The sequence below is a fragment of the Aspergillus nomiae genome, assembly GCF_001204775.2.
Source record: "Aspergillus nomiae NRRL 13137 chromosome Unknown contig00045, whole genome shotgun sequence".
Classification (NCBI taxonomy): domain Eukaryota; kingdom Fungi; phylum Ascomycota; class Eurotiomycetes; order Eurotiales; family Aspergillaceae; genus Aspergillus; species Aspergillus nomiae.
Window position 1 is genome coordinate 1 of NW_015378100.1, and position 13,780 is coordinate 13,780.

General features: G+C 49.4%; 7 protein-coding genes across 7 annotated transcripts; 1 reads left to right on the plus strand and 6 right to left on the minus strand.

Moving 5' to 3' along the window:
• Nucleotides 1-323: 323 nt before the first annotated feature.
• Nucleotides 324-2,352, plus strand: ANOM_002777 (uncharacterized protein; the record flags this gene model as incomplete). Its single annotated transcript, XM_015548034.1, has 3 exons — nucleotides 324-393; nucleotides 453-507; nucleotides 564-2,352. 3 exons carry the CDS (start codon nucleotides 324-326, stop codon nucleotides 2,350-2,352), a joined length of 1,914 nt encoding a protein of 637 aa, XP_015409688.1.
• A 64-nt stretch (nucleotides 2,353-2,416) lies between these two features.
• Nucleotides 2,417-3,468, minus strand: ANOM_002778 (sterol desaturase family protein; the record flags this gene model as incomplete). Its single annotated transcript, XM_015548035.1, has 3 exons — nucleotides 2,417-2,613; nucleotides 2,697-3,202; nucleotides 3,254-3,468. The coding sequence occupies 3 exons, from the start codon at nucleotides 3,466-3,468 to the stop codon at nucleotides 2,417-2,419; spliced, it is 918 nt and encodes a 305-aa protein (XP_015409690.1).
• A 668-nt stretch (nucleotides 3,469-4,136) lies between these two features.
• Nucleotides 4,137-4,538, minus strand: ANOM_002779 (fatty acid desaturase; the record flags this gene model as incomplete). The annotated part of the gene is made up of 1 exon (XM_015548036.1): nucleotides 4,137-4,538. The coding sequence occupies one exon, from the start codon at nucleotides 4,536-4,538 to the stop codon at nucleotides 4,137-4,139; it is 402 nt and encodes a 133-aa protein (XP_015409689.1).
• Nucleotides 4,539-4,624: 86 nt separating this feature from the next.
• ANOM_002780 (fatty acid desaturase) lies at nucleotides 4,625-5,865 on the minus strand (the record flags this gene model as incomplete). The annotated part of the gene is made up of 2 exons (XM_015548037.1): nucleotides 4,625-5,585; nucleotides 5,651-5,865. 2 exons carry the CDS (start codon nucleotides 5,863-5,865, stop codon nucleotides 4,625-4,627), a joined length of 1,176 nt encoding a protein of 391 aa, XP_015409678.1.
• Nucleotides 5,866-8,943: 3,078 nt separating this feature from the next.
• Nucleotides 8,944-10,078, minus strand: ANOM_002781 (glutathione S-transferase). The gene is made up of 2 exons (XM_015548038.1): nucleotides 9,488-10,078; nucleotides 8,944-9,394 (listed from the first exon to the last, which is right to left on the minus strand). Exons 1-2 carry the CDS (start codon nucleotides 10,046-10,048, stop codon nucleotides 9,197-9,199), a joined length of 759 nt encoding a protein of 252 aa, XP_015409718.1. The 5' UTR covers nucleotides 10,049-10,078; the 3' UTR covers nucleotides 8,944-9,196.
• A 328-nt stretch (nucleotides 10,079-10,406) lies between these two features.
• On the minus strand, nucleotides 10,407-11,218 carry ANOM_002782 (putative urea hydro-lyase/cyanamide hydratase; the record flags this gene model as incomplete). The annotated part of the gene is made up of 2 exons (XM_015548039.1): nucleotides 10,407-10,630; nucleotides 10,693-11,218. The coding sequence occupies 2 exons, from the start codon at nucleotides 11,216-11,218 to the stop codon at nucleotides 10,407-10,409; spliced, it is 750 nt and encodes a 249-aa protein (XP_015409676.1).
• A 593-nt stretch (nucleotides 11,219-11,811) lies between these two features.
• ANOM_002783 (cytochrome P450) lies at nucleotides 11,812-13,379 on the minus strand (the record flags this gene model as incomplete). Its single annotated transcript, XM_015548040.1, has 2 exons — nucleotides 11,812-13,053; nucleotides 13,101-13,379. 2 exons carry the CDS (start codon nucleotides 13,377-13,379, stop codon nucleotides 11,812-11,814), a joined length of 1,521 nt encoding a protein of 506 aa, XP_015409677.1.
• Between the last annotated feature and the right edge of the window lie 401 nt (nucleotides 13,380-13,780).

The following is a 13,780-nucleotide window of genomic DNA, read 5'->3' on the forward strand; positions in this document are numbered from 1 at the left end:
ATGCTTTCTAATTGTTAATAGTGCTCGGGTTCAGATACTTTAATACATTATTACAATGAAGTCACTCTCCAGCTGTGGGCACTCAGAGAGGTCCGCCGTCAGTATATAATACTGATGTTCCAGAATTTGAATTTTTGAACATATATCTTTTCCGACTTTGTATCCTCACACATCTGACCTATCAGTAAATAGGAATTGCGTAGTGGTTCCAATGGCTTACCGTACTCAGGCTCGGGACAATTTCCGCCTTGCGCAAAAGCATCTTCTTCGCATCAACCTGCGATCAATTCAATGTAAATCTTGGCAGGATCTAATTATAAAATATGTTCCGTTGCTCTCAGTGTGACAAGTCATACCAGAGAAAAGCGCATTTGCTGCGCCATGAGTTCACTCGTACGTTCGGAATGGAGTTCATCGTACGGTGTTGCCAATTGACATTGACCATCTACTAGATTCCGGCCAGGCCGCTTCCACGTGCCCCTTTTGCAAGAAATCATTCTTGAAACCGTAAAGACAACCACTCATACGGCTTTAAAATCAGGTCTAACTCTTTGTCCCTACAGAGAGGTTGCTCGTCGACACAGTAAAGCATGTGCAATCAAATACAATCAACAGCCTGCCCCGGCAGCCAAGCCAGGGCGGAAACGGCAGTCCTGCGATCAATGCTTTGCCACGAAAAGGGCGTGTGATAAATGCTCACCGTGCTCTCGTTGTCGTTCTCTCGGACAGCAATGCACGTTTGAGTCGCAGGATGAACTGTCAATAGGAAGTCCCTGCTCGACTGACATCTCATTATCGCCATCAGTGCAACCGGTTACTCCACCAAAGGAGGGATCGCAGTTTTCGTTCCTCCGTCATTTTACTGACCCCTGTGTGGAAAGAGATAGACTTGCAATCGGAACAACAGCAGAATGTTCTGTCCGAAGAAATCTTGAAAGCCTCTATTCTCACCTTGAAGATGCGCTAGTACCGCCCGATCCTATGGCAGTTAATTTCGGTGACATCCCAGGCACCGATTTGTTCTTCCGTCCTCCGTTGATCACGGATGAATATTTTCCTACTGATCTCCTAAGCTATGGCCCTACAAAACTCTCAGAGCAGCTGCACGAAATAATGCTAGAACTGATTGAGACCTCAAAATCGATGGGACTTGACGACCCTGAGGATCCACCGCTGCAACTCGATATTGCACAATTGGCGCCACTGTTCACAGTATCTAACGTTGCGATCTACATCTCTGTATTTTTCCATTCACTTTATTGGCATCTCCCCGTCGTGCATTTTCCAACATTCGACCCGGGCAACGTTTCCAACCCACTGCTGCTATCAATCTTTTTAACCGGTGCAACATATAGTAGCTCCTTAGACGAAGCGGCATTATTACCCAGGGTTCTCGACGTGGCCGAAGAGCATGTATTCCGGAAGATCACCACGCTATCAACACAGGTCGCTCCACCCACCCACGACCTCACACGGCAAACACCTACCATCCAGCTCCTCCAAGCTGCGCTAATCATCGAAATGCTCCAATTCGGCCAAGAACGGATTGAAACAAGACGCCGCATTCGTATCATCCGTCACCCAAGCCTAGTATCCCTTATGCGTTGCCTCGGGATCTTCCACCTGAAGCGGTCCGCGCCTCCCACAATCTGCACTGGCGACGATGGCACATGGAGAGCGTTGGTCACCGAGGAAGTCTGCATACGACTTGCTTCTTGGGTCTTCCTTGCAGACGGCTTCCTTACGGTGTGTTTCAAAAACCGACCCACCATCTCCATCTTCGAGATGGAGTGCCCCTTCCCATGGAGGACAGAGCTATGGGAAGCCGAAAATGCATCGGCCTTCAGTCGCATCGCTGCAACTGATGCCGCGAAGCTCCCCATGCCTTCCGTGAGGGAAGCCATCCGGCTGCTCCTCGATAATTCCGAAGCTGGGCCCGTAGCCTCCAGCTTTCCCCTGTCCGCAGAGCATCTATTAATCATGATATACGGTGAGTCCCGCGACAACCTCATTTTTCCTCACCATTCCGCTAAAGACATGATGACCACAGCGTTGAATTCCCTCGCATTCCTAGCCAGAACCGACTTCTTCGGCTCCGTGCCGCTGAAGAAAATCAAATCCGCCGCCACGAAATGGAAGCAGATCTGGAACTCCGTGTACCAGGATACAAGCAACGACCAGATACTGCCGCTGGGGTACCCGAAACACGCAGAAGAGCTTTGGCTCCTTCTTACGGCGATGCTTGACATCGCCACTGAGAATTCCACGAAGCTCCCGTACCTGGACAACGCCGCGACAGATGATCTAGGAAAACTGAACGAATTCATTCAATGGTGTTGTCGTGATACATAATACACGCCTTCTATGGTTAGATTACAATGCTTAAAAAAAAGTACATTAATACCCATCCCTGCCTTCAATCCCTCTTGAGAGCCTGTGCCTTGCGGTTCTCGCTCTGGATGAACCCGTCCTCCTTCGGCTTGCGGTATGTCCCGCTGACCCTATCCCAGAACGTCAGGAATTGACCATAGTTATAGTTGAAGTACAGATGATGCATGGTATGACACGCTGCACCGTTGACGACTATAGATTCGGAAAGATACTCGGCATCATCTGCGCTTATTAGCCCAAACTCCCCCACAAAACAACTCAGTGAAACGGAAAAAGAAAAAAAAAAAAAAAGGAGAAAAACTCACGAATAAAAACCGTCCACATAGTGACGAACACAAAAAGCCCCAAATAGGCGCTCTTCTGCAACGGAAACAGCAACGGATACACATGGTACGGAATGCTCTGCGACCAGCCATCCAGGGGATGGAACGCATAGCTGGCAAACGGACTCGGCATGATCCATTTATGGTGCGGCTTGTGCAGCCAGCGGTACACGGGCGGGTAATGCAGTCCGCGATGGATCCAGTAGATGCCACAGTCCGTGAAGCAGACGAACAGCGGATACTGCAGCCAGTTGTAGGCGCGGAAGGGGGCTTCGTGGTTGAAGTCGTAGAGCTTGGTCCAGCCGCGCACCTCGGCGAGAAAGAACGGCGCCGTGAGCACGGCGATGACGGGGATCGCAAACAGGCCTTGGCGGATCTCTTGGCGGATCTGGTTTGGCAGGAAATGTGGGTGGCGCATTACTCGCTTGTCGAAGAGCGTGTGGTAGATGAGTGTGCTGCCGATTAAGTACAAGGCCGTGGCGAAGATCCTACGGGGGGGTTAGAATCGGGGTTGGTTTGCTAGGTCGTGGAATACGTACCATCCGATCAGGAAGAGGGACGTTGTCTGTCGGACGAGGTCATCTCGCTTCCATGTGCTGCTGTCGGCGTACGGAGACGGCGGCAGTGGGTAGTAGAGGTTAATGTGTTTGTTGTATGTGCCTGCAGGCGCCGGGACGGGGTTCGTCGCTGGTAAAATCGAGGCGTATAATCTGTCGAACACGAACGTGTCCAGGATGTCAAGAAGCACATCCATGGTGGGAGTAATTACAAGACTGTTCAAAAATATAGTACACTGAAAGAAAAAAAACCATAAACAGTTCAACGTGAAAGACTGAAACAATCACACGGCACATCGCCCTTCTTATGTTGGGAAATACCTACATGATCCATTGTTAGGGTTGGCGATTACCTACAGAACCTACTGCGGACAATACCTACCGTGGGGAATACCCACACGGGCAATACCTACCAAACAACCCCCTTTACCTACACGCTCCGACATCGTACGACACTTGAAACTCTGTGTGGATTTCTAGCCCGAAAATCGTACAACTCGGATTTCCGGGGTAAGCCAGGAATAAATAATGAGAGGACGTAGTACCTTACTAAGCTGTCAATCGGCAAGCATAACTATTTGTTTGTTACCTAGTACGCTGGATAACTACTACCTTCCAACATCAACCTACCACGCCTCCAAAGTCCGCCATCCGGAATACAGCCTCAAAATTGAAGCATAGGTGGCTGTTATATATACAGGGATGTGGTGAATGAGCGAATCACCTGACAGAATTCCCCAACAACACGTCCGCCTAATATCCACATCTCACCTAAACAAAGGAAAAAAAATAAAAATAAAATAAAAATAAATGGGGGCAAAAAGGGGGGAGGCGATAGAAACAAATCCAAAATCCAAAGACAGCGTTAACAACCTCTACCTCCCCAAACCAAATCCCCCCTCTCAGCAACCGTCCTGCGACACTTCTCCAGAATCGCCGCCTGCCTGGCCACCTCCGCCAAGCTGCCCAGGACCTTGCGATTCCCGCCCACAAACCCATACAGCGCGTACGGGATACCCACATCGTGACAGAACTCCATCACCAAGGCCTGTGTGCGGCGCAGATTATGCCGCGGCACGCGGGGGTACAGATGGTGGATGGCCTGGAACTGCAATCCGCCGTGGAACCAGTCCAGCCAGGGCGGACAGTCGACGTCCATGGTGGTGCGGAGCATCTTTTGGGCGAAAGATTCGTTCGGGCCGAGGTCGGTGGTGGACATTGCGAAGTGGGAGACGGTGAATTGGACGTGCAGGGGCATGGTGGCCATGTGGCTGATTAGGACGAAAGAGACGCGGGACAGGGCTGTTGGGAGGGCTTTGTAGAGGATGCCGTAGCCGAACCAGAGCCAGAAGATTAGATTCCCACAGATTTCGAACCAGCGGTGCCATTTGGCGGGGCCTTGCGGGGTCCTTGGGCTTGGAGGAGGAAGATCCAGGATTGCACGTAGAGGTTGAATCGGCCGAAGAGCAGAATGATGTAGTACAGATAAGCTTGGTAAGGGACTAGGGCTTGGGCGACTTTGTTGTAGGCCAGGAGTCGTTCGTGGTAGGTGGAGAAGAGGTTCCCGAGGAAGCGGTGGTTAACGGCCAGGAAGGGGAGGTGCTGATTGTCGGGATCGTGCTCGGGCGCGTTGGTTACGATGTGGTGGACGTTGTGGCTACGTTTCCACCAGCCCAGGGAGAGGCCTCCGATCGGTGCGGCGATCGTCATCCCAATCAGACTGTCGATCGTGAAGTTCTGGGTGATTCCGATATGGCCGGCGTCGTGGGCGGCGAAGACCATTTGGGACCAGAACCAGGCGAGGAAGAGGGCGCTTGTGTTGTACCAGCCGATGTGGAGGAAGAAGAGCATGGTGCTGAACAGGAGGGAGCAGCGGCCGAATTCCCAGGCGTAGGCTGTGTAGTTGCATTTGTAGAGGCCTTCGGCGTGGATTCGGCTGTGCAGAAGTCGGTATTTGGCGATGATCTCGTCCTGGGTGACAGGGTCCAGAGGTGGGTACTGCGACAGGGTGAGTTTGACTTCTTCTTTGGTTTGCGTGTCGAGGAACGTTATTTCGTCTTGAGTGACCATATTCTCCATTGGCTCAGGCTCGCTGTGTCGTTTGTGGATGCCTGCATCTACTGTGGCAGCTGTGAGCCCAGTTGAGGAAGCATCTTGCTGTTCCTTGACTAAGATGGCTGACTCCTCTTCTCCATCATCATCATCCGGTCGAAATACTCCCCCTTGAATTGGTGGCACGAAATTGATCCATCTTCCTTCAATCCGCCCAATCTGATACCTTGCAATCATCTGTCGCGTCTCTTCGCAGTGGAATCTACAGCCCGTCAGCATCAAGCAAGCCCCTCGCGTCCTCCGAAGATAGGAAATCGAGTGTCTAACATAGTAAACTCATCTGTGGCATCCTTTCCAACCACATGCTGGATGGTCTTAAGTCCACCGGGATGGTACGGAATCCAGGCATCCACACGAAGTACCTTCTGATTCACAATAATAATCGACTGGCCCCCTGCAATTAGAGCTTCTATTTCTCTACGTGAGAGAATCGCATCTCTAGTAGATCGCTGCATGATCTGATGGGGCATTGACTGGTACATGGACAGGTTTTTGTACCACGGTTCGTACGTCAGGGTAAGCTTGGTTGGGTCTGCATGCGGGCCGAGCGATTCCACTCGGACTCGGCGGAGTCGGGGCTAATTTCGGAGATTATTTTTTATATCGTTGCAGGGGAAGGGGATGTCTTACGGGGTTAGTAAAAAGAAACAAACTTGTTCTTGAGCACATCTAAGCGGTTCAACTACTCTGGAAATCTACTTGATAAGTCTGTACTGTATTTTTAGATCCCCACTACTAGATACACGCATAGGTGGGAAAACAATCCCAGTCGCTTTGTTGACAACAAATGATGGATGGGTTACGCGGCGGACTGGGGGCGGAGTGTAAACTTTAACCTAGTCTTGGTTCTGACTTGTCGTTTTGTCCTGGCGTGCAACTATCGAATAAAACATATCGACCGTATATCGCTCTTGGTTTTCTGTTTATATTCCTAGGACTTTGGAACGAGTTAGGAATCTCATCTTAACTCTGGAGGCACGGGGAGTATTACAGAAGTTGAGTGTTGGTAGTAGTCTTGTATTACTTTTTTTTTTTTTTTTATTTTAAAAAAAGTGGTAAAATACATACGTCGTAGAGGGTATATGCTATGCAATTAAGTAGGCATGTCGATATGTTCGTAGTGGGGCACTAAGCATAGTACACATATCATTACTGCCTGATATAGATCCATCGGGAACTACGTTCAGCGCCATTGGTCGCTGCGTTTAGCAGATCCAGGACACAAACGATATAACACCTGCATAGCACGCGTGGTTCCTCTCTACCAATACCACATCTAACCCGAAGGATTCAAGCTTACGACTATTCGAAGGAAGAGTAGAAATCCAGCACATCCACGCAGTCAATTTGTCTATAGTGAAAGCCATTGTTTTTGCCTCACATAGCTTCATTCCATTGCTCACTAAGAATTAAGCGGCTTTGCCGTTGATCGACACGAGCTGGACCTCGCTGTTGATCGGAGTCAGCGTCACTTCCCCGCGACGTGAGCATCGGATAGACGAGAAACTTACAAGAGGAGGGTAGCGTTGGGGGGATCAAGCCGGGGAAGCCCCTATTTTGGTTAGTATACTTAGGCATCAAAAGGATAATACCCCGAATTGGTGCCGTTGATGAATGGAAACAGCATCACATACCTGTCTCCATAGGCGTAGTCTCTGCGTGGATGGTTAGTAAGCGACATTCGATAAGTTGAGATATGACTATGACATCATAGACTGATATCAAGGCACGAAAGGAGAATAACAGCAAACAACTCACCCGGTGATGGTCAATAGGGCTCTCTCGCCCAGAGTCATCTGGGGGACACCCTCGTCCCAACCTACCAAATCAATTTAGCAACGACGTAGTATACAAAGGGGCAAGGGCAAACAAACCTTTGATAACACGTCCAGTGCCAATGGCTACACGCAAGGGCTGGCCCCGTTTATAGGAGCTATCAAACCTGTTGCGTGGAATTAGTCATCATGCACTGCATCCCTTTAGAGAGGGAGTCAACATACTGCTCTCCCTTGTGCTCCGACGCTGTTTCGCTATACAGCCATCCGGTATAGTGCATGGCGACTTCGTCATTTTTTTGGGGAAGTCGACACCGTTGCCGGGTGCGAGAGTCTGCTTGATGACGCCCATTTTTAGATTCTGGAATCGAATAATCAAGAAACGAGATAGAATGAGGGGATGAGGGGAAGAAGAAAAGAGTCCCAAGACGAGGCGAGAAAGAGGGGCAATTTTTATAATCGCGAAGTGGGGCTTTGGTCCCCTGGGTTGTGTATCGCGTCGGTATTCGGCGTGTTATTTTCGTTTAGGGTACGGGTGTTCTCGGTAAACGTCGTGTATTCCCACCGTTCCTCTTTTTGCTTTGGGGGCGTTTGATATAGTTTGAGACTTGTTGACCCCAGTGTGTTTTAAGCCTGATCTGGATCGAATTGCTTTGTTTGGAGAATGCTCCTATTTGAGTTTATGTCCCCATTTGGTGTGGGAATCACGCCTTTTGCTTTTCTTGGCAGCATCCCAGCCAATTTCCCTGAAGAAAGGCTGTAGAAAATGAGATAACTATAACAGAGCTTCGAAAATACTAGTATCTTGGTTCAGTTTTCTATTGTACATGGTGGTAAAGGGGATTGGTCATGGATTAAGGATTCTCGTCTAACACAATCTCTCAAAAGAATATATATCTCTATAATTAGACACATACTACTATAGAATTATCACCCATAGTTATGTCCACACATATTGCAGACGATCTGGGGTATAGAGAATGATCTACTAGTAAGCAGCATCCTAAGGAAGACTCAATCAGAATCACTGCTAGCCTCTAGATTACAGTGGACAGCTCTTGGTACCTTCTGACAATCCTTGTTCTGCAGAGGTTCAATGCTGATCACGCTTATCCGTTGCATATCCAACAAGATATGTTTGGGCTTTTGGCTTTAGTCGTTAAAAGTCCTATGGAAGTAATAGTGGAGAAATGTAGCTAAACACTGGTAAACCTAAATGTGTGTGCATACTGTCCCTCGGTGGTGGGTTTTTCCATTCCTTGTCTGGCTTATGTAACCACCCTCTGCTCACCTGGCCCAACATGTCTTTTATAGCTCTTAAACACCTATATAGATATATAATGCCGAATGTCTCATTGTGGATCAGAGGCTAGTTCTATATCCAAGATCTTGGGGTTGCGCGAGCAGCGAACCCTAAGTCCAGCTAGTCATATTAGCATATAGATCTCGGCTAAACGGGCCTGACACCACCAAACCCTTCAATTGTGAACAAGGAAAGGAAAGCCTTCTTATTTCAGTGGCGATATGCACTGAGTACTGGAATCCAGGACCAGGGGTACTCAACTGCAACTGTTTTTGCAACTGGAGACATTGCCCGCAGGTTTACCAGAGCAATGAGGCCTTCCGTCCCGAATAGATTGACCTTGGCTGAGTAGCTGGAAGAGTTGCATGTTGCCAAGAGTGATGTGTTAATCAAGGGCACTCTGTTTGTGGCCGACGGTGGGCACGTGAGAAAGAAGACTTCTGATTATACTACACTCAAGTCCTTTACCTTTGCTATAGAGCACTCTTATGAATTTCCTATCTGAACCGCACTGAGAAGCCTGTTACTGTTTGCTATAGCATAAAGGCATGGGTATGACCTCGAAGTCGCCTGGAGTAAAGACATCATACTAGACCGTACCTGTATATACACGCATGCGGTTTACTGGGGAGTTTGCATGATAATGTTCGTTATCCCAGCTATAGGTCTCATGTACTAACGCGCCATACGTTAAAGGTACCTCGTGCCAATAGATAGTAGATATAGATCAGGCATCTACTCGGTATCATCCAATTCCGGATAGTGTCGATAGATACCCAGCGAGTATTTCTGTCTCCTGTCACTTGCGAGATACTCCTTGATGCGAGGCCGGTTCTTTACAGCTTCGTAGAGCTTGAACACATTCGCATATTCACCCGACTTTTCTAGTCGGTTAAGTGCTCGAGGGAATGCAAACTTGAGACCATCAATGCCCTGTAGTATGTAGTTAGCGCTCTGCTGGGTCAAATGTGGTGTTTCATTCGGCACGCATCAGTATCTAATGCTTGGAGATGAATCAAGACGTACCTGGAAAAGAACAAGGTCCGCATATGTCAACGTCGTGCCATACAGCCACGGACGGCCCTGTGCCGCCTGGGGCTTCAACACCCGCTCGAAGTAGGAGAGGAACTTGGGCAGACGATTCTTCCGGTAGGACTCCGACCTCCGCTTGCTCTCCTCCAATTGATCCTCATAGTAGAGTTCCGGGGCAATGGGGTGGTGCGTATCGTGAGGCTCATTACTAAGTCCATCCAGGGCCGTGAGAGCGAGCGAGTTGACTTGATAGATGGCGTCACCATCTGGCGTCAGACCGAGCCGCGGGGCCAGGTAGAGCAGAATATTGGGTGTCTGGCTGATCCGCAGATCACCATGCTTGAGAATGGGCGGTGCGAACGGTGGAGGGCCAGACTGATCGCCCTCGTAGTTCTTATCAATGAGTGATAGTACGGTGTTAATTCCATCTTCTTCGTGTGCAGTGTCGGTATAGTCGGCCCCGGCTTCCTCTAAGGCCAGTCGTATGAATTCTCCACGGCCGGGTATCTCAGGCCAGTAGATGAGTTGATACGGGCCGTTGGAGCGTTGCGACATTGTGATTGCCTTTTCTTTACAAGGTATAACCTAGGTGAATATGGGCAGGTTCAATGGCTGAAGAAAGGGAAGTAACTCATAGTAAGCAAGAGCGGGGGCTGACTCACGTGCGGGGCATCGTGCATGAAGTCATGGTGATGACGAATTCTATAAACTCCACACCGCAGCGAATACGAGGTCATTAATACTTAGTGGTATGCAACATCATAGGTACAAATACTACACATAGGGAGTGATTGAACAAACATAGCTAGATTGTAGTGATTAAATCCTAGGGCACGTCTTGGAGTTGTAAAGAATTTGGATTGTCTTAGTGAACAGAATGTTTATACATCGAGATCTCACTGAGATGATGCCGCTACAGATTGCCGGATTGCTCGTATGGTGCCATCAGGGAGTTTCCGAGCACCTTGGATGGAAACGCTTCTTCGCCCAAAGTCGTAGTATGCGCCCACGGCTTAAGTCCATTCTCCCGGCGAATAACTGCAGCAAAACAATTGCTCCATTGCTTGCGCGGGTAGTGCCGTGACACATCCTCAATGGTTGACGGATGGACGGTGTCGGCATAAGCACCGGTGTTGTCTGTATCGGTCAGATTCTGTTACCCAGGTGGAAGCACAACAGTGGTATGGGTTAGAACGTACCAAATATAGTAGCTAGCTGCAGCAATTGACCTACGGCAGTAATCTTGCCTTGTTCACAAAGATCTTGATGTCGGATGATTGCTTCGGCGACACTCTCCGCCTGATCCCGAGGAGCGACGGCGTTTCCTGATGATTCGGTACGGTCTTGAAGAACGTCCAAGGCTAGAAAGCCCGCGTAGAACTCATGACTTAATTTCGTCTTGTTCAGATTTTCTTCTGTTGAGCCGATGTCATGTAGCAAGCAGCAGAGGAAGTAGGTCTCATCGGTAAAGGACCAGGAAGGGAACACGTGCCGCTTAATCGCAAGGCCGTAATGATACACCCGCAGAGAGTGGTTGTATGTGGGTTCAGGCAGTTGGGAGCGCGCATAGTGATTGATGCGCTGCGACAAGGCGGTTTGGGGGACGGGAGTATCGGCTACGGAAATAAAAGGCGCTGGAGCGGATGGCTTCGCCGCGGATAGGATGGCAGACGCGGAAGAAATTACCGGAGTGAAGCCGTATTCAATTTCTGAAGTCGAGGGCATCTTGAAGGTCTTCGGTTGTTGTCTTGCGTATGCTGGGCCAAGGCTCAAAGAGGTTCTCACTGATTGATGAATGTTTCCATTCAAGAGGGGTGAAATTCCATCCTTATATAGCCTGGTATTTCTCCAGCTGACAAATTGCCCTTGTATGATTCACATCAATGGTGTCTAGAATATGTCTTCCGAGTTCCGGGTAGCTTGCGAACAGCATTGATGTGGACGAGAGATGGAGATGTGACGAAGATCGACGGACCCTTCTAGACCCACTCCATTTTACTTCCCAAAACGGATAATCCGGGGTCGGAACATTGTCAACCCGCCATAACATGACAGTTTATGCACCGTTCCTACTTACGTGATCTATGCTTATGCTAGTTATTCAACATCTACATATGACTCAAAGTAAACTAGTTGGTGAGGTTGTATTGTATGACAAAGACCAAATATGCATTGATTTCCATGGCTGTCACAACCCAGCTAGACTCAAGTACTTGCCCATGAACATTTACCGTCTCGTATGTGTCTTCATTATATCCCCATAGACGACTGCAATTAATCGGATTCCATGCTGTGGATAAAGCCGCCGCGAAAGTCTATTACAAACGCACTCTCGGTGTCAAGTCGCAAATGAACTCCTCCTGCTGCACAAACCACACATTCCTCGTCTTCCATGGTTTGTTCTGATGCAATTGAATATCGAACTCGCGCAGTAGCTGAGGGAGAATCTTCCGCATCTCCACCAGAGAGATTGCTTTCCCAATACACGATCGTGAACCTGCCCCGAAACTGAAAAATGCTTTGTCCATCTCCATTAGCTTTTCGGGAGGGCTGTCCAGCCATCGCTCAGGGATGAAGGAATCCGGCTGAGGAAAGATGGTCGGGTCTCGGTGGACAACCCAGGCATTAATCCCAACCTTTGTACCGCCGGGGATGTATTGACCGCAAAGAGTGACGCCTTGCGGCGGCACATGACGTTCGAGATTCCCTCCAACAGATGGATGCAAACGCATCGCTTCTTTCATTACCGCGCCGAAGTACGGAAGATGGGTGGTGGATTCCTGGTAGGAGATCGGGTTACTAAGTTTGCCCTCTCGGTCTGCTGTGTCAATCTCCGCGCGCACTTTTGACATTTTATCCGGGTGGCAGATGAGGTTATAGAGGATGGAGCGCAGAGCGATTGCAGTTGTATCAGATCCAGCGAAGACATTTGTCGATAGGTGGACGATTAGGTCCCTTGTGGATAGTCGGGTCGGGTCAGCGTTATGAATTGCTAGCCACCGAGACATCATATCTTTTCCGACAATCGCTTCGCCGATCTCGTCCGTGTCTAGATCCCCGTCGCGCTGTAGGGAAGCGCGGCGATTGATTGCCTTCAGGGTGAATACGACCACCTGGTTCCATGACTCCATTTGCGGGAGCAGTATAGGGAAGAGAGGGTTCCCGAGGAGGACGTTGTGAGCTTCTGGAATCTGGCCGCACAGCAACGCATAGATGAGCATTCCTCGTATTGCCTCCATCATATTGTCTACGTCCTGGCCTTTCTCCAGGAACCCTAGCTTCTGAGCAAAAGACAGTTCGCCAACAACATCGAAAGCGTAGTATTGCAGCCACATTCCGAGATCAACGGGAGCCTTTTCTTTCACCATCTTTCGGATCTGGCACAGAAACAGCTCGGTGCACGAGTCGACGGCAGGCTCCATTTCGAGAATATTGGTCATACTGTACGCGCTGGCGATAGGGCGTTTCTGATTACGATGAAAACGCTCATCTCGAGTAGAGAAAAGGTTCATTTGCGGTTTCTTGTCCCATGATATGGATTGAATCGGGTAGAAAGCCGTCTGCAGAGGGTTATTCCTGGACTAGAAGGACCGGCGAGTTGACCTACCTTGGTAAAGCCTCCATTGATTCCATAGATGATGGGGATCGCCTTCGGATCGCTCACTGAGATCTGCCTGGGGCCGGTGCGTACCAAAGAGCCATATTTTCGGTGAAGGTCAATCTCCGTGTGATGGTAGTCGCCCTTCCACACGGTGTACAGCTTCCACAGTCGGCTGTAGGCTGCCAGCGATGGGCCAGGAATCCCAGACAGATAAAATCTATTCGTGACGAGACGAGTAACAATTAAACCGACAATCAAGAGAGCAACATTTAGGATGTCAACCATGGTGGTGCACAATATGGGTGAGAATGCTTGGTGAGAATGGAAACCGAGCGGGAGCTTTTCGGTCGCAGCCCGGAAAACCACAGGCACAATGCTTTTCACGCCACCGTCGTCACGGGCTCTGGTTTTGGCCTGAGCCCAGCTGGAACAATGTGATCCATTTGTACCCTTGCAAAACCCCACATCGGACTACTAGTAGAGTGGGATGCATGAAATAGCGCAAATGCGCGGTGGTGGACGACATGCAGCCAATCATGCGCCTGGATTTACCTCCTCCTTGCAAGCTTTCGTGCGTCTAGCCACCTAAGTGTGGTGACAATAATAATATAGTGTGGTCGCAGTACGTTGAGTGGCTGGGGGGAATTAGCAGCCGTTGCCAAACGGGCCAACATCCCATTGCAAAC